General features: G+C 56.3%; 2 protein-coding genes across 9 annotated transcripts in view; both read right to left on the reverse strand.

Annotated features, from left to right (window-relative positions):
* Positions 1-1,385: 1,385 nt before the first annotated feature.
* On the reverse strand, positions 1,386-12,390 carry FDXR (ferredoxin reductase). 8 transcript variants are annotated; one of them, XM_058429121.1, is made up of 13 exons: positions 11,637-12,224; positions 11,430-11,527; positions 8,814-8,966; positions 5,661-5,756; positions 5,325-5,447; positions 5,010-5,123; positions 4,599-4,700; positions 3,685-3,792; positions 3,341-3,425; positions 3,004-3,203; positions 2,751-2,922; positions 1,933-2,103; positions 1,386-1,829 (listed from the first exon to the last, which is right to left on the reverse strand). In XM_058429121.1, the coding sequence occupies exons 3-13, from the start codon at positions 8,853-8,855 to the stop codon at positions 1,699-1,701; spliced, it is 1,344 nt and encodes a 447-aa protein (XP_058285104.1). In that variant the 5' UTR covers positions 8,856-8,966; positions 11,430-11,527; positions 11,637-12,224; the 3' UTR covers positions 1,386-1,698. The 8 variants fall into 8 exon arrangements, with proteins under 8 accessions (XP_058285104.1, XP_058285105.1, XP_058285103.1 ...); XM_058429122.1 differs by having other exon boundaries at positions 5,661-5,753; positions 11,637-12,223; XM_058429120.1 differs by lacking the exons at positions 8,814-8,966; positions 11,637-12,224 and adding an exon at positions 12,257-12,390.
* A 4,491-nt stretch (positions 12,391-16,881) lies between these two features.
* The window catches only part of FADS6 (fatty acid desaturase 6), a 30,923-nt gene continuing 23,401 nt past the window's right edge, over positions 16,882-24,403 (reverse strand). The window contains 4 exon segments of the mRNA XM_032177983.2: positions 16,882-18,121; positions 19,254-19,433; positions 20,912-21,099; positions 22,367-22,547. Of these exon segments, the coding sequence (XP_032033874.1) occupies positions 17,972-18,121; positions 19,254-19,433; positions 20,912-21,099; positions 22,367-22,547 (699 nt within the window). The 3' untranslated portion in view covers positions 16,882-17,971.

Genomic DNA, 24,403 nt, shown 5'->3' on the forward strand with positions numbered 1-24,403 from the left:
CCAAGCGAAGGAGGAGGAGGGCTCGGCGGCCCCGGGGACGAACGTCTTGGACGCTTCGCCCGCGTCCTTCTCTCGCGTCCGCCGCGCGCCTGTCTGCTCGGCCTCTTCTTCGCCTTCTCTCCGGCCGCCCGGGTCCAAACCCAAGGGGCCAGGTTCTTGAGGGTCCGGGTCCTCCAGCCGCCCCCTCCTTGCGCCCCGAGAGTCCTGCGCAGGCCCGACTCCCCGCGGGTGTCCCGCCTCTGTCTCCACCGTTCTTGCTCGCGCGCCGCGGGAACCCAGCCCCAAGTTGGCGGCGAAGTTGGCGCCCCCCGCCCGCCGCCCGCCACTCACCGAGGGGAAGGGGCGCTGCGCCCGTGGCGAGAGCCCGCGTCGGCCGCCTCCCTCGCGGTCTCTGTCCCACAGCCTCGGCCCCGGAGCGCTGGCGCGCTCAGTCTCAGCTCCGCGGGCGCCGGAGCCCGGGCGCGGCGGGGCGGGGGCGGCTGGCGCGGCCTGGCCGGCTGGCCCCGACCCGCCCCCGCGCCCCTCGCGAGGCTCGCACGGCGCCCGGCTCGGTCCGGGGCTGGGCTGCGCACCGCGCCTCCTGCTCCCACGGCTCGCAGCCGACTGTGCGGGAGCTCTCACCGCCGCCCGCTAAGGCCCGCCCCGCCGGGGCCCGCCGCCTCCGCCCCGGCTCAGCCCGGCCCCCTGCCCCTCGAGGCCCCTCCCGCCGCAGGCCCGGGTCCCTCTCCCCTCCCCGGGACCGCGTCCCCAGACCCCACACTCGCGGCAAGTGCGCCTCGGAGGAAACACCAGCCTGCGCGGAGCCTGGGTTTGAGCTGGCAGCTCTCGAGTGTGTGACCTTGGGCTAATTTCGAGGACCCCTCAGTTTATACAGCGAGGCAGCATCTTGGGGGCTGCCATAAAAGGGAGTGACCACTCTCCGGACACTGCAAAGCCCTAGGGAGATTGAGGCACTATTTTTAAAGGCCAGTGGGTCTGACTGGAAACGGAAGCAGGAAGGCTTTGGGAGCTAAAGAATGGGCCCCGGGCTAGACTCGCCTGGGGCACCCAGAGGTACAGGGGACAAGCTGCTGCTCAGTCCCGCCCCCGCTCCCATTTCTTTTCTGTTTTGATTGTACTGAGGGCTCACCAGGGAGGGGGAGTCCCGGTCCCGGGCAGCCCTAGTGTGGACAGAAGACAGGCAACCCGCAGCCACAGCAAGGCCGAGCGGAGAAAGGAAGGGTGCCTATGCCAGGCCTGGCTGCCGAGCCCCATCAAGCCCCCAAGAGGCCCCTGAGCAGGGAGCCGTCTCTGCAGCGCCACCTGGTGACGGTAGGGGAGCTACGGCCAGAAGGTGACCCCCGACCCCAACCCTTCCAAAAAAAAGTCCCCCATCAACCATGGCCCTTGGTTGCAGCTGTTTTATTTCCAGCATGTTCCCAACCTGGTGACCCTCCACAGTCCAACAGTAGAGAGGTGGGTAAGGGGTTAGATCGGCCCACACCTCCACCTGTCCCTAAGGTTACCTCAGTTGCTGAAAGCTAAAACCTTGCGCGCAAGGGCGACCTTCCCCAGGAGGGAGGAGAGACGCTGGAAGAGCAGCCAAGCCTCCAAGCCAGGGCCAGCCGGGATCAGCAGAGGTGCAAAGTCCCACTCAGACGGACCCAGCCCTTCCCCTCCCAACACTCATTCCTTCCCTGCTGGGGGCGGGGGCTGGGCTCAGTGCCCCAGCAGGTGCAGCATCTCCTGAGGATCCACCAGCTTCTCCCTGGGCTTCCCCGTGCCCCGGCCCCGGGCCACCTCCTCGGCATCCAGCTTCTCCCAGTCTGAGAAAGAGACTGGACGGACCCCTGAAGCAGAGGGGAGATTGTCAACACCTCCTCCTTCACCCCTCCCAGAACAGCCCCCTCCCAAAGAGTGAGGCCCCAGAGAAGGACCACCCAGGGCCCAGACCTCGGCTGCTGAGCAGGGCCTGGATGGCTGTGTAGCCAGGCCTGGGGCCAGAGGGGAGCAGCCCAGCCTTCAGGTCCTGCAGCAGCATCTGGCCGGTGAGGAAGCTGTCAGTCATGGTTGTGGCTATGACACCTGTAGGTCCTCTCTTCACCCAGCCGCTGCAGTAGAGGCCTGAGAGGGTAACAAAAGGGGACGGGAGGGAGGTGGCTGGATACCACCCTGGCCATCCTGTGCCCACAATCTACACCCACGTGCACGCACACAGACACCCCACGCCTCTCAGCAGACAGTCGGCTGAGCCTGCTGTGGCCGCTGGTCCACTGCCCTGGATTCTTCTCTCCCTGTTTTTACCAGGCCGACCCCCTTACACCTCAGTTTCCCTGTAGACGAGGGGATCCCTAAGCTTAGGAGCTGAGGCTTGCTCCCCTGCAGTTTCAGTAGGCCCTTGGTAAATGTTTACCAAGTGAATTAATCACTAGACAGGTATGTGGGCACTTAGTAAAACTGGAAGCTCCCTGAGGACACAGGCTGCCTTATTAATCTCCAATCCCAGCACTAAGCACAGGGCCTAACCCAGAAAAGACCTCAGTAAATGTTTGTTGAATGACTTAATGACCCGACATATGTCCCATCTGTCCTAGCCAGACTGGAACTTCTCTCAGGGCCAAGAGGAGGGTGGCAGTGGGTCCTAGAGAGGGCCTGCCCTGCAGGAGCTTCTCAGTGCATGTTGCTAGATGAATGAATGCGTGGCACCAGGAGACACCAGCTTCTCGGCCTCTCATCATAATGCAGCACCCAGCCTCCTCACACCCTCTCACCTGGCACATCCAGAACCCGGCCCTCCACATTCGGGATGACCCCAAGCTTGGAGTCAAAGGGCACGCTCGGGTCGACAGGGCGGCTCTTATACCCAATGCTGCTGAGCACCAGCCCACAAGGGAGGTCTTCCATGTCTCCCGTGGGCACTGCACAGGTGGCCTCATGGACACCCTGTTGGGGAGAGTGTGGGCAACAGCAGGCGGGGTGGCAGAGGCCTGGGAAGGGGGTGTCTTTGGGAAACATGAGACTCACCTCCAGTCTAGTGACTGCTAGGCGGACACCTGCTGCCCGCCGCCCATCTGGTGAGGGCAACACCTGCTGGGGGCTTCGGAAAAAGCGGAGGCCCCAGGCACGGGAGGCCGATGCCTGGCGGGCAGCCTCCTCTGGCCCTGGCTTCTCTGTGGCCGTTCGAAGCAGCAGTTCCATCAGCCGCTTCCTTGGGCGGGGGACCTCTGTCGGCAACATAGAATGTCTCCAGGCTGTCCCTGGGCCCCGGCCCTCTCCCTGCACACCCTTCCCCAATCCCTCTCTGACCTAGGCCACCCTCTCCCTAGTAGTTGGGGGGCCAGGCCAGGCCAGGGCCCCTCACCTTTGATCTTGTCCTGGAGACCCAAGAAATCCGCAGGATCCAAAATGGGCCGGGCTCCCGGTAACTGAATCATCTCCCGAAGCTCCTTGAAGGTGGGAGCAGGGAATGGGGGAGGAGGTCAGGCCCGGAACACAGTCCACTTGAGCCCACCCCAGGGTCCAGCCCAGTCAGGAGAGACCACCACCCCCCTCCTCCCCAAAGGCACAGAGCCTCCGGGGCCCTGCCTGCTCCCCTTCTTCCATTCCAGGCAGCAGCTACTCCCAGGGGCTCTGCCTCACCCCCACCCCTTAAGGAGAGGCCCTCTCCACTTGGAACCCTGGCTCCTCCCACTCTGGCCCCAGCACCTTAATGGTGAAGGCCACTTGCAGGGGTCCACGCCGGCCCACTAGCCACACTGTCTTCACTCGACTCTGCCTCAGTACACCCAGGGCTGCCTTCGTGATGTCCGTTCTCTGGCACAAAAGGAGGGCCTTGGAGTCATCAGACACTGACCCAGGAAAGGGGACTCTCCCTTTGGTCATGTCCCCACCGTGAGCCAGGAGAAAGCTGGCGGCCCAAAATTGCACCACTGCTTCCCCCTGGTGGCCAGATGGAGCATTGCTGCCAACTCTGCAAATGGCTCCAACTAATAGCACACCAGGCCCACACTTTCATTCAACAAGTATTTAGTGGGCCTCTACCATGTGCTCACCCCCATGCAAAGAGCTTGGAGGGGCAGGGGTGGTCAATGGTGAGGAAAAGAGACAAGGAGCAGGCCCTCTCAGAGCTTGTGATCTGCTGGGGAGAGAAATACTCATCAAATACTCATCAATGTGTGTAAAATTGCCGTGGTGATGATATGCGGTGAAACAGAAGTAGACGGCTCTATGGGAGGAGGCATGATGGGGGAGTGGACCAATTCAGGGAAGTCTTGGAGGAAGGGACAACCGAGCCAAGATCTCAAAGATGAACTTTAGCTGTTAACTGGTGGGAGATGAGTGGGGATGATCCAAGCAGGGGATGGTGTGAGCAAGGGTCCTGTGGCTTACTGAAGGGTAAGAGAAACACGCCACTTAGCTGGAGTGCAGAAAGTGAAGGGAAAATGGTAGAAGAGGAAGCTCATGGCACTGCCCTTCAGAGGGCCTCTGCCTGGGCACCACGGGGAAACAGAGGCACTGAGCCCAGCTTGGAGAGGTGAGGCCTGAACCCTGCAGACAAGGGCACTCTCTCCTCAGGGTGACCCCACCTCCATGCCCCCCAGCCCCGACCTACCACTCACCTCCAGGTGCTCAGGTGGGGTCAGTAGGATGCGGGCCACGTCCAGAGCCACGTTCCCCTGCCCCAGAATCACGGCTGTGTCACAGCTCAGGTCTGGCTCCAGCTGGAGGGGAAAAGTCTTGATAGGGTCCCCCAGCCTTGCTCCACTCAGCTCATCTCAGTCTGCAGGTGCCTCATGCCTGGTCCCCACTGTGCCCTGGAGCTTCCCCACACCAGGAAAGTCCACACCTCTGGTCCCTCCTCCCCCACCTGGACCCAGCTGTCCCCCGAGGCCCTCCACAGCTGGCCTCCCGCCTCAGTCAGCACAATGTCACATCTCGCCACTGGATGGCAGCTCCTCTTCCCCCAGGTCTGGCATCCAAGGGCTGAGGGGCGGGGAGGAAAAGGCAGCGGGCGTGCTCCCCAAACTCACCTCCTGGTTCTCAGGAAGCCCGTTGTACCAGCCCACAAAGGCCCGGGCGGAGCACACACCTGGCAGCTCCTCACCAGGAATTTCCAGGGCCCGATGGTCCTCTGCCCCGTAGCTCTGATGAAAGATGGCAGGCCCAAGACCCACAGCCTTCAGCACCAGCACTGATAGGCCGGGCAGCCCCCTAGGCTCCCAGCGGCCTCCTTCCAGCTTCTCAGCAGCTTGCATCCTGGCCTCACCCCTGCTGCCTTCCACCCCGAGCCACCGGTCCCCTTCTGCAGCCCCTGCCTCCCCGACCCAGGGCCTGGCTGCACTCACCAGCACCACAGCATGGTAGGCCTCCTGCAGCTCCGGCACCGTCACGTCCCTGCCCACCTCCACGTTGCCCCAGAAGGCACAGCGGCCAGAGTGGGCCGTCTGGGTAAATGTGTTGATGACATTCTGCCAGGTCCCCCGGGAATGGGAGGGGTTAGAGGGTGAGGCAGCTCCAGGGACCATGTCTGCACCACCCTCACCACTCTGTCCCCAGGATGGAAGCTGGGTGGCATCGGCACAGACGGCATGAAGTCCTGTCATCCAGCCAGGGAGCCTCCCTGCCCTCCTCATCTTGACCAAAGTCTCCAAACCCCAGCCTCCAGGCCCAGAGACACCCACCTTCACCTCGGGGTGATCGGGCGCCACGCCAAAGCGCACCAGGCCAAAGGGCACGGGCTGTTTCTCGTAGATGTCCACGTGGGCTTGGGGGTGCTGCTGGGGAACAGGGTGGCAGCTGGTGGGGCCGAGAGAGGCTGGGATGCCCCTAGGTCCTCCCCTTCCCCAGACAGAGCAGGAGAGTTCAGGACCTTGGGCTGAGAACACAAGGCTTCCACCCTCTGCAAGGAAAAAGAGCACTCACTCCTTGGGCGGCTCACGCCTGTCAGCCCAGCACTTTGGGAGGCTGAGGCAGGTGGATCACCTGAGGTCAGGAGTTCGAGACCAGCCTGACCAACATGGTGAAACCCTGTCTCTACTAAAAATACAAAAATTAGCTGGGCGTAGTGGTGGGCACCTGTAATCCCAGCTACTTGGGAGGCTGAGGCAGGAGAATCGCTTGAACCCAGGAGGCAGAGGTTGCAGTGAGCCAAGATGGGCCATTGCACTCCAGCCTGGGTGACAGAGCAAGACTCTGTCTCAAAAAAAAAAAAAAAAAAAAAAAAAAGACGACCGGCCCTCGGAGATGGGGAGAAATGTGGCCAGCTGAGGAGGCCATGGCTTCCCCCGACTGGAATTATATCAGGGTGGCTTCTTTATCTTCTCAGGTCAAGCGCAACCCACCGCCCTGGCCTCCAATCCTTCCACACTTGGGACCCTCAGGTCCCAGCCAGTCTGAGGACCTGAGGGCCACCCTCTGAATTCACAGGTGCCTTAGCTCTAGTGCCCAGGACCGCGCTCTGGGGAAAGGGGAGCAGCAGGACAGGGAGGGGGCACAGCTGGGAATTCACGGGGAAGAGAGGTGGAAATGGGCCTGCTGCCAGTGTTAGAAAGACAGCCTCGGGCAGTGGTTCTGCGTTGACCGCTTTCCCAGGGCACCTTGACTTGAGAGGCTGTGTGGAAGGCACAGGGTCGGGGGTCCAGCAGGCAAGTCTGGTCTGGCTCTGCCACCCACCAGCCACATGATCCCAGCAAGTCCCAGGGTCTCCCCAGGTCTCAGTCTCCCCCTCTGCACACTAGGACGGATGACAGCTCCCTCTCATGGCTGCTGGGAAGCACCGGGAGGTCAGGGTGGTGAGACTCTGGGCCACAGGCCGGTTAGCAGTAAAGCAGTTAGGGGTCCCATGGCTGACAAGCCCAGCCCCCCATCCTATCCTAGGTCCCCACTAGGACACCTCCAGCTTCACTGGGACTCAAGGCAAAGAAGCCCCTGCCCATCAGTCTCCCTACCCCCAACAAAGGCTCCCACCCACCTCCTCACCTTTGCCCAAATCCTCCCCCTTCCCCTCCACTCCCCTGCCTGCACCCAAGTCCACCCTGCCCCACCTCCTGCCTCTCTCCATCCCAGGCCAGCCACAGGGGGCTCCCCAAACCACCTCCCTCAAGCCCCACGATGTTGTACCCACAAAGCGCTTCGGGCTTGGAGTCAAACAGGTAGCCTTGGATGCCAGTCCCAGCTCCAGCACTAGCTGGCTGTGCCCTGGGGAAAGTTTCTTCTCTGTCCAAAAGAAGAGCCCTGTGGTGTCCTGCTCAAGGTTAGATGAGTAATCAGGCAGCCCAGGGTGCAACCTACTCTGAGTGTTCAATCAAGGAGGGAGCTTTCATTACTATTCTGTTGTTGTGTGTCACTGCCTTGCTCAAAAATCTTCGCTGGGGCCCAATGCCACAGCATAAAGTTCAAACTGCTCGGCCTGGAGGTCAACACCTCACCCAACCAACCTCTCTATCCTTATCTTCCATTCTTTCCTGCAACGGATCCTTCACTCTGGGTCACGATGTCCTCTCCAGGGCCACCTCCGGAACACTAAGTCTGCCGGACGTTCTTACCCCTTATCTCTCGTGGCTGACCTCATCTTCCAGGTTTCCTCCTTCCCTGCCTCCCTCCCTCCTGTCCCTCTAGCTGCTCCCCGCTAACAAGGACATTCTTTGAGGTTCTTCCGATGTGGCCCCCCTCCCTCCTCCCTAGTGATTTAACCCACTCCCTCCTGCAACCCCAAATTCCCCTGAACTTGCTGATGACTTTCTACTCTCTCTCTCCTGCCCAGACATCTCCCCAAGCTCCAAACCTGAGACCCCTGAATGTCCCACCCCAGACATCTCAAATCCATCCAGTTTCAAGCCAAGTCCCATTGCCCCAAACCGCTCCCCGCTTCTGCTCCTGTTCCCTCGACCCCATCCACTCAGAGCCCAAGCTAGAACCTGGGGCTCCTGACCCCCCACCTGATCCCATCAATCCCCATCCTCCCAGTCCTCTTCCTCACTACCACCCCAGCAGCTCCCCACTGCTCTCTGGCCACCAGCCCTGCCTGGATCTACCCTGCAGGCAGAGGGGGCATCCTGAAGGAAAACAGCACCCCGAAAACTCTCCAGTGAAGCCAACCACCTACAGCAGTGGGCACGAGAATCCTTCGGGGTGTTTAACATTGCTGACTCTTTGGCCCAGCCATAGAGTTTGATTAGGTCTGAGTTAGGCCCAGGAATGTGTATTTTGATAAGATGCCCCAGGAGACTCTGATGGGGGAAGAGGAGGCAGCTGTGGACACCTCCCAGAGAAACCTGCCTCCAGAGCCTGGTCAGTGGCTTCCAAGCCCCCCAGGATCTGGGTCCTACCTACCTCTCAGCCTCGGCTCTCACCTCCTCACGCCTTACTGCACACACGCACCTTCCAGAACTTGCCCTTTCCCCAGAGAGCCATTCTCTTCCTCTTTGTTCACGCAGTTCTCTGTGCCTGGGACACTCCTGCTGTTGTCCCCCAACCTGACATCTGTCCTTCAGACTGCAATTGGGACATCTCTTCCTCCAGACTGGGCATGGACCCCCTCCCTGCACCCCAGTCTCTGTGCTTATAGCTGTCAGAGCCCTAAAATACCTTGTAAATTATCCACCTGTGCCCCCCACATTCGAATGTCAGGTCCTCGAGCACAGGGACCACGTCTGTCCTGTTCACGCCCATGTTCCCAGTAAAGCCTGCACCCAGAACATGTTACATCGAGTAAATGATTACTGAATAGATTAACATGGATGGCCTGGCATAGAGCTGCCTTTGCTCAGATCCCAGTGCCGTCCCTGCTCCGCGGTGGAAGCTTGGACAACCTCACTCAGCCCCAGCATCCTTACCTGTGAAGCAAGAGGCACGACACCTGCTTTGCAGGTTGTCATGAGGATGCTACGAGATGCTGTGCTCAGTGCCTGACTCAAGCTAAGGGCCACTGTCCCAAACGTGCTGCACGTGGTCCTGTCTTAGGAGCACAGCCAGTAGCTTGGAGCTCCCTGTGGGCAAAGATCAGCCCAAGGATCAGAACAAGGATTGTACCTAGCCTGAGCCCCTCCCCATCCCAGTCCACAAGGAAAGCGTGTGCACGTGTCTGCCAGCTGAGTATAGTCGTGCTAAGAACACTGCCTGGGCCAGGCGCGGGGGCTCACGCCTGTAATCCCAGCACTTTGGGAGGCCGAGGTGGGCAGATCACTTGAGGTCAGGAGTTCAAAATCAGCCTGATCAATATGGTGAAACCCTGTCTCAACTAAAAATACAAAAATTAGCTGGATGTGGTGGAGCGCGCCTGTAATCCCAGTTACTCAGGAGGCTGAGGCAGGAGAATTGCTTGAACTTGGGAGGTGGAGGTTGAAGTGAGCTGAGATTGTGCCACTGCACCCAGCCTGGGCAACAGAGCCAGACTCTATCTCCAAAAAAAAAAAAAAAAAAACAAAAAACAAAACAAAAAAAAAACCACTTCCTGGAAGGCTTACTCTCCCCCCTTCCAAAATTTCAGGCTCAGCTAAAAAAAACTATCCCTTACACAAAGTCCTTCGGGGCCTCTCCAGCCCCCATGTGCTCCCTGATCTCCATCCCAGAGCCCAGGCTGTCCTCCCTCCCACGTGGCAGCGTGCCCAAGGCCTTGCATTCCAGGATGACTCCCCACATGTGGGAGGCCCTCACCAAAGCCCTTGGTCTGCTTCAATGCAGCTCAAATTCACTCTCTCTCTTTTTTCTCCTTTTTTTTTTTTTTTTGAGACAGGGTCTCACTCTGTCACCCAGGCTACAGTACAGTGGTTCGATCTTGGCTCAGTGCTACCTCCAACTCCTGGGTTCAAGCGATCCTCCCGACTCAGCCTCCCAAGTACCTGGGACTACAGACCTGTGCCACCACACGTGGCTAATTTTTGTATTTTTAGTAGAGATAGGGTTTCACCATGTTGGCCAGGCTGGTCTCAAACTCCTGACTTCAAGTGATCCACCCTCCTCGGCCTCCCAAAGTGCTGGGATTACAGGCATGAGCCACCTGGGCTTCCGGCCCAGGAAACAGCTTCCGATTGACCCCACCTGCCTCGGCTCACGCTGCCCACATTATTTTTTTTTTCCTTTTTTTTAATTAATTTTTTTGCACACAATAAACATTTTCTAAAAATACATACAAACAAAAAGGTGCATATCAAACATATTAGGAAGGTTGCACATGGGAAGACGGGGAATAGAAATGGGGGTGGGAATTAAAATAAATGAGAGAGGGACTTTGTATGGATCAATGATAATAACTCAATCCTCTATTTGACAAAGAAGAAGGAGAAGGAAGAGGAAGAAAAAGAAAGTGGGATAAAGGATCAGACAGGGAGGAAAATAGAAAAAATTAGAGTATGACTCCAGGGTAGACCTGTTTTGTTGTCACTGGGTTGGTTGGTTGGTTTGTCTGTTGTATTTTTCATATGTTTCACCATGTTGGCCAGGCTGGTGTCGAACTCCTAGCCTCAAGTGATCAACCCTCCTCGGCCTCCCAGAGTGCTGGGACTACAGGCGTGAGCCACCACGTCCAGCCCCCACATTGCGTCTGGCCTCCGTGGTAGACCTCCCAGACGGGGCGGCCGGCTGCCCACATTATTGTAATTAGCTCTTTCACCTGTGTTGCCTGGGAAGCATGCACGGGTCACTTTTCAGCAGAGTGATCAACTCATCTCAGTTTCCCACGAACCTCCAGCTTAGCACTGAAGCCCCTTGTCCTGGGCGGTCCAGGCCAGTTGGTTACCCTCCATTTCAAGCATCTGCGTGTGTGTGTGTATAATTAAGATATTCATCCTGTCTGTTGTCTCTCCACGGACACTCCAAGCCTCTCCAAAGCTAGGCAACTGTCTCATGTCTCAGTTAACCTGGGTATCCCCTCTCTACTCTGTCCCAAAGTCTGATGTGGAGTCTCAAGTATAACCTGTAGCCTTGGCTTAGGGCCCTTCCTGCTGAGGCGGACACTGAAAGCCTTGAGATCCTGGCCTTCACAGGGGAAGGGGGAGGGGCAGAGGGCAGGCTGAAAGAACAGAATGGCACGGAGGACTGGAGCTATGGGTGAGGAGGGCATGGCAATGCAGGTAAAGTTACAGAAAGCAGAGGAGGTGGGTAGCCTCGAGATGTAGGATGTTTGGGACAGAGTGAAGATAGAGGAGAAAGGAGGGAAGATGAAGGAGGACAAAGTCATTTTGCAGGTCTACATAAGCCCCCTGGAGTGCTTGACCACCTGCCACTGACCACTCACCACCAATGTGTGTTTTATACCCCTCTCACACTGAGAACGTGAGGGGAGGGGAGCCTCAGGTGTAGGTGAGGAAGCAAGTGGGAAGTGTCCAGGCCAGAGGGCTGGGAGTCCCTTCCCCATAAGGCATCCAGGAGTGCTCTTAAAACCCAAAGGGGGTGAGGCTTGCCCTTAGGACTGGAGCAGCAGGTGAATGATGGACTATGAGTAAGTGGCTTACCTTTAGCAGGTGTTGGGCCGTGTAGAAGCCCGCTGGGCCACTGCCCACCACACAGATCTGGGGGGTCTTCTCCTTTGTGGAGAAATGGTGGCAGAGGCCTGGGGCCAGGCAGAGGAGAAGGAAAAGGTCAAAATTAACTTCTCTCCCCAGTCCCAAACCAACCTGAATATCCAACAGAAGTTGGAACTTCCCAAGCTTCACCCTCACCTGCATCCTCCTTCTCTTGTTCCTCAAGGCTTTGGCATTTGCAGGGTCTCTTCATCTGAACCCCCAAAGGCTGTGGGTTCATCCAGAGCCTCACATCTCACCCATGAACCTACTACACCACTGCCAATGGCCTGCCCAACAACACTTCATTCCCTATCCAGTCGGCTAGAATCCCACATCCTTCCAACGGCCTCCGTATCATCCCAATCTCGCCCCCGTGGGTCTCCCCACAGTGTCCCTCCTCTAACCCCTCTCTCTCCACAAAACGCTATATTGCCCATATAGACCCGTCTTATTCCTACAGATCCCTGTTTCGACTCACACTTCCCTCTCGCCCCCACAGACCTCCGTATCACCCTCCATTCACCCCGTCTCACACCTGTGGATCTCAAAGTCTCTCCTTGTTCACCTTTGTTGACCTCCGTCTCTAACCCTAGAAGCCTCACATCTCACGCACAGATCTCCGCTCACCCCCGTACACCACCGCGATCTCGCCAGCAGGAAGACACCCCTTCAGTCTCACCCCCCTCCAGCCCTGCCCCAGCTCTGCTCCGACCCCTGCTCAGCGCTCGCAGGCCTCCCCGCGCTCCCATCCAGCCCCAAAGGCGCCCTGCTCCTACTCGGGGTGCTCCCGGCGGGAGGCAGCCGGGTCCGAGGCCACGCCGACCAGCCCCACCAGCGCCAGCAGCGCGAAGCCATGGCTGGGAACAGCAACCTGCAAGTGGATCTGGTCCTGGCTACGCCGCGCAGTGCAAGCCCGCTCCTGCCCGGGCCCGCCCACAAGCGAGGCCCCGCCCCAAACCCCGCCCCCTGCGCTCTGGGAAAGCGGAGCGTTGCGGCTCCACCCCGACTCCCGAGAGAATCCCGCCCCCAAAAGAGAGACCCGCCCTTAACTACGCCCCACCGTCGAAGCCCCGCCCCTCGGAGCATCCGGGGTATACGCGATTTAATACATTTCTCCCCAAGCCTCGCAGTCCCTCCAAATCCCGGAAGCCTAGAGTTGGAAGAGAGCGAATCCCCATCGCTGTTTCAGTCCCTCCCCAAGGAAACAGCCACTTAGAAAGGAGCTTATTTTACTTAGCCGCGCCCCTCTCGGGAGGCTCTCGTCGCTCGCTGATGACGCATACGCCCTTGCCATTTGATAGCGAATCCTCCCGCGTGACTTCGTTCCAGCCAATCATGAGTCCGACTCCAAGCGAGCCTTACCGCCGTTGGGAAATAACCAGAGTGCGGAAGTCTGGGGTAAGGCAGCTCCTGCTCGGAGCCCAGCAGCCTCCTCCTTTGACCCCGGGTGTTGTGCCGATGTAACCCCTCAAATCCCGGTCTTTGCCGGGCCAGGGAGAATATTAAACCCTGGAAAGCTCGTCCCACCTCACCTCCTTTCCCATTACATAGGTGAAGAAAAGCGGGGCGGGGCAGTGGTTTACGTATGGTACTGAGGACAGAGTCTCCGACCCCCGTGCAGCCGAGCCAGGACCAGGGTTGAGGTACTCGCCTCGGGTTCAGAATTTAAGGGGGCTCCAAAACACTCAGGAATCAAGATAAATATAATACTGCAACGTTTTAAAAGGTCAAAATTAATGCAAAAAGTCTATGATCAAAATATTTTTAAAAATAAGAACAGAATCCGTAGTCACAGCTGACCCAATAAGCCTAACCCCTCTTCCTTTTCCCCATGGGCCCTCTTGTCAAACATTACTTCCTTGGAGAAGTCTTTTGTCTGACCCGTCCCCTCCCAAGTTCCGAAGAGTTAAAGGCTTCTCGTTCCACAGCATCTGACCTTATCCCATCATGACTTACTACACTGTCGTTTTTAATGAGATTTTAAATTCAAGAATAGCATACAGAAAAGTGCACAAATCATAAGTGTACAACTTGACAATGTGTCACAAGGTGTAACCATATAACCACCACCCAGATCAAGAAATAAAACATGGCCAATATCCCAGAAGTCCTCTGTGCCCTTACTGGTCACTTCCCCTCCCTCCCACTGGTAAGTAAATACTGTTCTGCTTTCTAATAGGTCACTGTGTTTTATGCCTGTCCCACTAGACCAGGAGTAGGCAAACTATAGCTTGCAGGCCAAATACTGTCCACCAGCATGTTTTGGATGACCAACAAGAATGGCTCTTACTGTTTTTTTTTTTTTGGAGGTTTTGGGGTTTTTGTTTTTGGTTTTGATTTTGTTTTTTGAGACAGAGTCCCGCTCTGTCACCCAGGCTGGAGTGCAGTGGTGCCATCTCGACTCACTGCAACCTCTGCTTCCTGGCTTGGCTCAAGCGAGCCTCAGGCCTCAGCCTCTGGAGTAGCTGGGACCACAGGTGCCTGCCACCACGCCCGGTTCATTTTTGCATTTTTTGTGGAGATGGGGTTTTGCCATGTCGCCCAGGCTGGTCTCGAACTCCTGAGCTCAAAGCGATCCTCCCACCTCGGCCTTCCAAAGTGTCAGGATTACAGGAGTGAGCCACCGTACCCAGCTTGTTTTTACATTTTTAATGGTAAAAAGTAAAATTTTGTGACACGTAAAAATTACATGAAATTCAGACTTCAGTTTGAATAAAGCTTTATTGGAAGACATTCATGCTTACTTCTTTACATATTGTCTATGGCTATATTGGTGCTTTGATGGCACAATTGAGTAGTTGTAACAGAGATCATATGGTTCGCAAAGCCCCGGATATTTACTCTCTGGTCCTTTTTTTTTTTTTTTTTTGAGACGGAGCCCTGCTCTGTCGCCCAGGCTGGAGTGCAGTGGCGCAGTCTCGGCTCACTACAAGCTCCGCCTCCCGGGTTCACGCCATTCTCCTGCCTCAGCCTCCCGAGTAGGTGGGACTACATGCGCCTGCCACCACGCCCTGCTAATTTTTTTGTGTTTTTTAGTAGAGACGATCTCCTGACCTCGTGATCCGCCCGCCTCGGCCTCCCAAAGTGCTGGGATTACAAGTGTGAGCCACCGCGCCCGGCTATCTGGTCCTTTACAGAGTTTGACCATCCCTGCGCTAGACTGTAAGCTCCACGAGGATGGGGACCCAGTCTCATTAGCTCTTATATCCCAGGCCTTCACACACTGGCTGGCACATAATGGAAGTTCATACAATCCAAAAAGCTCGGTAGGGCTCCCTATCTAGAGGCAGTATATCTGGTGGTGAAGAGGATGGATTGTAGAGTCAGACAACACTGGGTTTGAATCCCTCTTCCTCCACTTACTAGCTATATGACATTGAGAAATTTAATCTCTCCAGGACTTTTTTTCACCGTCTGTAACATTTGGGGGAAATATGAATAGTGGCAATTTGTTGTAGACATTAAAATCAGATGATGAAGTAAAGATAACTTCCATAAATGCTAGATAAACATTAGCTATTATCGTCATCATCCATATGTATTATGACCTCCCATATGTCTCTATAGATTAGACCTTAGGTCTCTGCAGAGACCTGGATATACTTCATTCACTCCTGTCACCTCCCTCACCTCTCAGGCCCCAGAAATTCCCAGCCCACATCCTAAGTGAAACAGAAAATGGAGCCTCAAAGCAATCGAGTGATTTGTTCCCAGGACACCCATGGTACAGCCAGATCTGGCACCAGGGCCTTCAGCTACTGCCCATACCCCAGTCGGGTCCGGATCAATAACAGTGAGTCATTGTTTATGTATTTGGATGGTTTTAATCATGAGCCAGGACTGTGCAACTGGGGCCTTTTCTGCCACTGCATTTCTCAAATGGAGAATTAGCAGTTTGATTAATTACACCCCTAAACCTCAAGGCCATTTCTAAGCTGCTAATGCATTTCCAAGGAGCAGCAATAGCATATAGCAAAGCAGTGGGCTGGGGAGCCGCCAAGCCTGCCTCATGCCAAGAGGGCTGCCTGGATCCAAAATTCCACTCTATCAGTCAGCCTTCTAGCAAGAAACAGATGGCACACTCAAAAGGGGTGATTGAGGACAGTTTAATGAAGGAGTTTGTATACAGAGGTGTGAGCAGGGTGCAGGGAATGGAGAAGCACTCCAGGCTAGCAACAGCTGGAAACCACAACCACCGCAAGCCTGGAGGGAGCTGTTTCAGAACTAGTGAGAGTCTGTAGCTATGGAAAAGGGCATCTAAAGGAACTGCGGTGTTTGGTAAAGGAAGGCATGGTGGAGATGAATGGCGAGTGCACATAAAAGAACCAGTGGCCTCTGTGCAGCTGCCTAAGGCCACACCACAGAGCGGCTCTCCCAGGGAGCAAGGCTCAGGGAATGCCTGTGCCTGTAGCCAGACCCCTCTGCCCATCCCACGGGCTCCCATTTGCTGGCAGTTTGTCTCCCTATCAGCAGGGTCAGCACGCCTTTCACCCCATCCAAGGCCTTCACTGAAAAACAAGGCAATTACACGCTCAGAGAATGACTTGCATGTTCTCAACTGGGTCAACTCAGCAATGTCTGGAGACATTTTTGATTGTCACAACTTGAGCTCCCAGCATCTAGTACGTAGAAGCCAGTGACGCTGCTAAACATCCAACAATGCACAGGACAGCCCCCAACAACACAGAATTGGCCAGATAAAATGTCAGTAGTGACCGGGCATGGTGGCTCACGCCTGTAGTCCTAGAACTTTGGGAGGCCAAGGCGGGCGGATCGCCTGGGCTCAGGAGTTCGAGACCAGCTTGGGCAACATGGTGAAACTCCGTCTCTACTAAAATACAAAAAAATTAGCCGGGCATGGCGGCAGGTGCCTGTAGTCCCAGCTACTCGGGAGGCTGAGGCCAGAGAATCGCTTGTATCTGGGAGGCGGAAGTTGCAGTGAGCTGAGATCACGCCACTGCACTCCAGCCTGGGCGACAGAGTAAGACTCCGTCTCCATTAAAAAAAAAAAAAAAAAGTCAATAGTGCCAAGGTGAGAGACCCTGTTTTCAACTAATGGGTCTGGCCTCCTTCTCTCTCTCCCTCAGCCTCCACCTGGGCACTTCCTAGCACCCTCCCAGTCCAGCCCCCAGCTGGGGCAGCTCCCAGCCCTCTCTCAATACTACCCACTGTGGGCTGAATCTCAGTGGTGTCCCCCAGCACCTTGGCCTCTTCCTCTGCCTGGCATTTGTAGTTCCCTTATATTCCCACCTCACTCCCAGGCTGCAGACCATCCTTCCACAGCCCTGCCCAGCCCTGACTTCAGGCTCTTCTATCTGCACCCCACCCTCCTCCCATTCCTCTCTGAGGTCATCTCTCCTCCAGACCCTGTTCCCAGTACCCCCTCCAGCCCCAGCCCCCTCCTACAAATTCTTCTCTCTCCCAGTGGATGATCCCCAGGTTCACTTCTAAACATCACAGAACAAACTGTTTGAACTAGCCAAGGTCACATTCAAAGCTATTTATTCTTTTTTTTTTTTTTTTTTGAGATGGAGTCTCGCTGTGTCACCCAGGCTGGAGTGCAATGGTGCAATCTTGGCTCACTGCAACCTCCACCTCCCGGCTTCAAGTGATTCTTCTGCCTCAGCCTCCCAAGTAGCTGGGACTACAGGTGCCCGCCACCACACCCAGCTAATTTTTTGTATTTTTAGTAGAGACGGGGTTTCACCATGTTGACCAGGCTGGTCTCGAGCTCCTGACCTCACGATCCGCCCGCCTCGGCCTCCCAAAATGCTGGGATTACAGGCATGAGCCACTGCCCCTGGCTGGCTATTTATACTCTTTCCCCAACTCTGCCCCTGAGGAACCTTCTCCCCTCACTTCCCCTGGATTTCCCTCCCCACAAAACACATTCACTTTTATCTTGCTGATACTGCGGCTGGGGAACTGCTGAGCCAGTGTCTTACACAGGTGCCTTTGGCTGAGGATCGAGGAAGGCCTGCCAAAAGCAAGCTCACCCTGATGTCCCCGGGGAGAGGGCACCTTGGTGGGCAGAGCCTGAAGGAAGCAGTAGCCAAGGCCGTGTGGGTCTCTCCCGATGCCAGAGAGGTCCCAGCCGAGGGAGCTGACCCTGCTCTCTCTGTGCCCCCCGCTGTCTCCCAGGTGGCCCCTGCACGGGATCCCTGTCACCTCCCTTTAACCCTACCAAGGCTCGGATGGAGCAGAGGGAAGGACCCAGCTCTTTAGTCCTGAGATGAAGTTGCTGAGGTCCAGACTGACCTGAATGCACAGCCACCATTACCGCTTCCCCCAGACACCCCTCAAAACCCAGAAAAGCACACAAGACAGGTGGCCTCCAGACCCCAGGCCTGAGCTCCCCTGCCCCCCTGCCTGCCCGGTGCCTCCACTCTCCAGGTCCACCACCAGCCACTGAGCCACACCCCCTGGGCCAGCAGCAGCAGGAGGGCCAGGGCCAGGCCAGGGAGGGGCAGGGTGGCTGCACTGGCCCGGCCTCATTGCAGCCCCACAAGCTCAGTGATGGGTGAGGCCTGCACCATGAATTCCTCATAGCGACGGAGAAACAGCTGGAAGCGAGCCAGGTACGAGTCCTCGTTGTACGGTAGCTGCTTCTCACGGAGGAACTGGGACACCATGGGCTTCACCTGGTGGAAGATGGGCAGGAGAGGGCCTATAAGCAGGGGCTGTGGGCAGACCCATCCTATCGGCCTTGTTCCAAGATTCTCCAGAGGAGCAGAAGGGCTTAAGTCAGAGAATTCTTGTCCCCAACCCAGCAGAAGAAAGGACTAGCTTCTCCCTGACATCCAGGGATCCTGACTGCGTGACAGCCCTCCTTGGCACAGGGGGATAAAAACCAGAGCTCGCTTTTACCAAGCACCTAGCGTGTGCCAAACATTTCAGATATATTTCTCCATTTCATCCTCAAAGCCTGTCAACATAAGCCCTTCTGCTCCCATTTTACAGAAGAGAAAGCTGAGGCCTAGAGGCATTCAGTTCACTTGTCCAGAGTCGCCCTGCTAGTAAGAAGCCTGGGGATCTCTGATCTGAAACCCACGCTGCTGTGGATACACTGGGCTGTCTTTCCTGGGTGACCTCTGACCAGGCCAGTTGGGGGACTTGGAGTTCAGGTGAACCCTGAAGGTTTCTCCCTCCCCTCACCACCTTTTTTTTTTTTTTTTTTTTTTTTTTGAGACGGATCTTGCTCTGTCCCCAGGGGAGTGCAGTGGCAACCGCGGTCACTGCAACCCATTCTCCTGCCTCAGCCTCTCCGAGTAGCTGGGACTACAGGCGCCCGCCACCACGCCCGGCTAATTTTTTGTATTTTTGGTAGAGACGGGGTTTCACCGTGGTCTCGATCTCCTGACCTCGTGATCCGCCCGCCTCGGCCTCCCAAAGTGCTGGGATTACAAGCGTGAGCCACCGCGCCCGGCCGAGACAGGGTCTTGCTCTGTCACCCAGGCTGGAGTGCAGTGGCGCAATTATGGTTCATTGCAGCCTCAACCTCTGCACTCAGGTGGTCCTCACCTCAGCTTCCAAGCAGCTGGGACCACAGGCACGTGCCACCACACCCGGCTAATTTTTGAATTTTTTGTAGAGATGGGGTTTCACCATGTTGCCCAGGCTGCTCTCAAACTCCTGGGCTCAAGCAATCTGCCCACCTCAGCCTCCGAAAGTGCCCGGATTACAGTGTGAGCGACCCCGCCAGGCTGAAGAATTTTCCTTTCCACCCTCTAACAGTCCCTTTATTCCAGCGCCCCCAGCCCAGCCCTCGACTGCCTTCAGGCACATGTTATCAGACAGCCTGGGGAAGAGGTGGTGTTCCACGTGGCAGCTGATGATCGAGTGGCTGAATACCCAGTCCAGCACGGGCAGCCGGGCCAGGTTAAGCACCCCCAGGCTCATCATGTGAATCTGGCAGGGCTTGTTGTCCCGGGAGAACATGGGCAGTCCGATGTGCTGTGACAGACACGTGGGTCACGCCGGACAGTCTGGACCTCCCCACCCCACTCCAGGTGTCCTGGGAACTCATGCTACCCAGAGGGTTCTTGTGTCCCCCGCCTTCCATGTGGGGGGACCTGGTAGAGGGGCTCCTGGCCCAGCTCCGATGACGACCCTGTTTTCTGCACTGAGTCTCATCCATCTCTGGGCCTCCCTCCCCATCTGAACAGTGAGGGGCTTAGCCTGGGCACCTCTCAGGTCCCGTGGTTCCCTAATGCTCTCGACTGCCTACCACTCAGTCTCATCACACCGTGCCCTTGCCTCATCCTAGAGAGACCCTTCCTGCTCTGTTCACCAGTCAAGATCCCACTCATCATTCAAGGTCAAGTTTAATAGGCGGTGTCAAGTTCTTCCTCTGCCAGGTGCTGTCCTAGGTCAGGAACTCAGAGGTGACCAGGAGCTTCGGTGGGTTCAGGACAGGACACAAGTATGGGATTAAGTAATTAAGTAGTTAACAGCAGTTGTGGTAAGTGCTGGACAAGGAAGTACAGGAAGCTCTATTCTGAGGCCTTCCCTGGGCAGGGAGCAGGGAAACGTCCCTGTGGAAATGACGCTGGAGCTGAATGTTGAGCCCTGGCCTCCCATGAGGAATTCCATCTCCAGTTCCTCCATCTGCCTCGGGGCAGGCACTGGGGCCTTTATCTCCTACTGCTTGGCATCCGCGCATGGAGGGAGGCATGCTGACTATGTTGAGGAGAAGCTCGCTTCTTTATTATTATTATTATTATTTTTTTTTTTTTAGCTGGTGTCTCACTGTGTCCCCCAGGCTGGAGTGCAGTGGTGCAATCTCGGCTCACTGCAACCTCTGCCTCCCGGGTTCAAGTGATTCTCCCACTTCAGCCTCCCAAGTAGCTGGGATTACTGGTGCTCGCCACTGTGCCCAGCTAATTTTTGTGTTTTTAGTAGAGACAGGGTTTTACCATGTTGGCCAGGCTCCTGACCTCAGGTGATCCACCCACCTCGGTCTCCCGAAGTGCTGGGATTACAGGAGTGAACCACCGCACCCAGCTGAGAAGCCTGCTTCTTACCTGAAACCAAAACTCTTGAATGATCCTTGCAGCAGGAGGTGGTCAGGAGGGGACCACTTACCACAACTGCTGTTAATTACTTAATCCCATAATTGTGTCCTGTCCTGCACCAACCCGAAGCTCCTGTTCACCCCTGATTTCCTAGACCTAGCATAGTGCCTGGCAGAGGACGTACTTGACACTACCTGTGAAAGTTGACTATGAATGATGAGTATGATCTTGACTAGTGAGAGGGCAGGAAGGGTCTCTCCAGGATGAGGCGAGGGCACAGTGTGATGAGAGCGAGAGGGAGGATGCCTCATCCTTCAGGTGGCCCCTCTCTCCTTAACCCAGAGTCCAGCCTGCAATCAGGGCCCCTGGAGAATGCTCCCCTTAGCTGCCCAGCGCCCCAGGTTGGGGTGGCCTCACCTGGAAGATGTTGACGTGGAGGTAGCGGTGGGCCAACAGGGATCTGGTGAGGAACATGCAGCCCAGGGCCAAGCTGGGGTTCTTGAAGCCTGACATGTTCAGGAGCAGCCAGTAGTGAGAATAAAGGCCCAGGGACATCAGGGCCAGCGTCCGCAGGGCCGTCCCGCACTCCACCTTCCTCAGCCGCTCTGCCATAGAGGGAAGGGACAGGCAAGGCTCAGATCCATCAGGAGCGGCTCCCTGCTGTCTCAAGCGTGCTAAGGCAGTGACGGGGGCTAGGTGTGTTCAATTCATATCCACAACAGCCCTGAAAGGCAGGGTACCCCATTGTGTGGATGAAGAAACAGAGGCCAGCCTCGGTGGCTCAAGCCTATAAACCCAGCACTTTGGGAGGCCAAGGCAAGCAGATCGCTTGAGCCTAGGAGTTCAAGACCAGCCTGGGAAACATGGTGAAACCCCATCTCTATCAAAAATACACAAAATTTGCTGGCGTCGTGGTGCACACCTGTGGTCCCAGCTACTCAGGGGGAGCCTGACCTCCCAGGCTCGGGTGATCCTCCCACTTCAGCCCCCTGAGTAGTTGGGACTACAGATGTGTGCCACCTGCAGTAAGCTGAGATTGTGCCACCGCACTCTCCAGCCTGGGCGACAGAGCAAGACTCTGAAAAAAAAAAAGAAAGAAAAGAAAAGAAAAAGAAACAAAGAAACAGAAACATTAAGCAATCTGACCAAGGTCAAGCCCTGGGATTTGAACCCAGGTCTAGCTGCCCCATCACCCCTGCCTCCCTCCACCATATGACATTGCTCTCCTGATATCAAAGCTGATAGCACGAAGTATTATTTGTGCAAGGCATCTGCAAAGCATTTTTTTGTTTGTTTTCTGAGACAGGCTTGCTCTGTCACCCAAGCTGGAGTGCAACGGTGAGATCTCAGCTCACTGCAACCTCCGCCTCCTGGGTTCAAGTGATTCTCCTGCCTCAGCCTGCCAGGTAGCTGGGACTAAGGCGCCCACCACCATGCCCAGCTAATTTTTTGAATTTTAGTGGAGATGGGGTTTCACCATGTTGCCCAGGGTGGTCTCAAACTCCTAAGCTCAGGCAATCCACCTGCCTCGGCCTCCCAAAGTGCTAGGATTACAGGCGTGAGCCACCACGCCCGGACCCTGCAAAACATTTTTATACCTAGGACCTCATTTTCTTTCACACCATACTTGAGGAGCAGGTACAGGACCTGAGGCTCCGACAGGTTAAGTTGTCTGCCCATGGTCCCCAGCTAGTAAGCAGCAGAGCCAGACTTAGCTCCAGGTCCGAGGCTCTTTCTACCCTGCCATGCTGTCTCAGCAAGTATCTATTGGGCCTTCCTCCATAAGCAGCCTCCATGAAGCCAGGCAGGGGAGGAGAGCAGGGGAACTAGGTCCATGCAGGGCACTGCGGACCGGGCTCTCATCGCACTCACCGACAGCCACCAGTGGAGTGGCGATGGGGAGGAGGAAAGGAGCAAGGAACATGTAGACATAGCGGTTGAGGCAAGGCAGCCTCCACGTGCTGGAGTCCCCCAGGCCCACCACGTTGGTGTAGGCGTGGTGCATCTTGACATGCCCATGGGTGGCATGCTCTGCAGTGAAGGCTGTGCACACCTAGAGGAGGGAACCGGAAATGACACTGGGGTCCGTGTCAGGCACAGTTGAGCAATGCAGGACCTTTGAGAGCCCGGAGAACACCCCCACCTCCTCAAACCCTGCCTGTCCAGGGCCGTCCTGCCTTACAGCCCCAGCTAATCAGCTTTGACCATCAACTCTCCGGTATTTATGACCACGGAGTGGCAGCCAGTCAATACAATCGTGTCCGTTTGACGAGGCTCTGCAAAGCATTTGGGGGTGGGAGGCTGGAGCCCTGGAGTGCCAATCTGCCAGTGACTGCTCAGGCAATGAGTCTCAGAGGCTGTCGTGACTGCAGGTGGTGATCCTGGCATCCAATGCAATGATTTCGTGTGTGTTTCTCTTAGAAGCATCTGCTCCTTCATAACACTGAGCACCCTCAGCCCGGAGCAGCAGCCAGGAGGGGCTGCAGGAGTGGTCTGAGAGTGCAGGGACACCATCCCCTGACCAGTCCACAAGGTGGGGGCGGTGCCCTGGTGGGGGCCGAGAGCTTCTCCCTAGAGGTGACTCTTCTCCAGCATGGATCCCCAGTGGGATTCTCGGAAGCCGCTCTGAGCAGCAGCACATGCGCTCTCACTCCTAGGAGAGCAGTCAGTCTGGAATGCAAAAGCCACGCTAAGGTGTTTCTTAAGCAGATACATGCAAATGGTATGCAGATGTAAGCCTCTTCCAATATTTTATCTAGGACAGAAAATGTGGCTAATTTTATTGAAGATGCTGCCTGACTGTTTCTGGAACGACGTGAAAAGTTTCCCAATACCACTCACTGCAAGCCAGGAAAAGAGAGCGGAACACCCCTGCGGAGGGCTCACTGCACCAGGCTCAGCGCCCTTCACTCGCACACTTCCTGAGGGCAGTGGCCGGTGACCACATGCTGCTGAGTTAGTTGGAAAATGGATGGTCCTGCTGAAAAAGATTATTTATTTTATTTTTATTCTGTTTTGAGATGGAGTCTTGCTCTGTCGCCCAGGCTTGAGTGCAGTGGTGAACCTCTGCCCCATGGGTTCTTGGCTCACGGCAACCTCCACCTCCCGGGTTCTCCTGCCCCAGCCTCCCACCATGCCTGGCTAATTTTTGTAATTTTAGTGGAGACAGGCTTTCACCATGTTGGCCAGGCTGGTCTCGAACTCCTGGCTTCATGTGATCCACCCACCTCGGACTCCCAAAGTGCTAGGAATACAGGTGTGAGCCACCGCGCCCAGCCCCATTTATTCTTTCATGCAGTTGTTTGTTCACATAAGCATTGTCGGATCCCCAGTGGTGCCCAGCACCATGCTAGGCCTGTGGGGTTCCCAGGGCCTTGTCCCCGGGAAAAGGAAGAGAATGCCATCAGCGCCATTTGATGGGCTCATCGCCGGCTGTACGGGACCCGCTCCCAGCAGGATAAGGTGCTCTCGAGGGCTATTCTTGCTGTGGCCCTCACCAGGGTCCCTCTCTCATCCCAAAGGTGTCTAAAACATGGCTGCATTCACCCAGATCCTGCCCCAGAGCCAGCCCGAAGAGTTCCCTGAGGACTTGCACCCGGAGGCTTGTACTCTCCTTGAGCAAGACTGCCAGGTGTAGCAAATGAAAAGACAGGATGCCGGCCGGGCGCAGTGGCTCAAGCTTGTAATCCCAGCACTTTGGGAGGCCGAGGCGGGCGGATCACGAGGTCAGGAGATCGAGACCACGGTGAAACCCCGTCTCTACTAAAAATACAAAAAAAAATTAGCCGGGCGTGGTGGCGGGCGCCTGTAGTCCCAGCTACTCGGAGAGGCTGAGGCAGGAGAATGGCGTGAACCCGGGAGGCGGAGCTTGCAGTGAGCCGAGATTGCGCCACTGCACTCCAGCCTGGG

Source organism: Hylobates moloch, unplaced genomic scaffold (genome assembly GCF_009828535.3).
Source record: "Hylobates moloch isolate HMO894 unplaced genomic scaffold, HMol_V3 SCAFFOLD_15, whole genome shotgun sequence".
Taxonomy (NCBI): Eukaryota; Metazoa; Chordata; class Mammalia; order Primates; family Hylobatidae; genus Hylobates; species Hylobates moloch.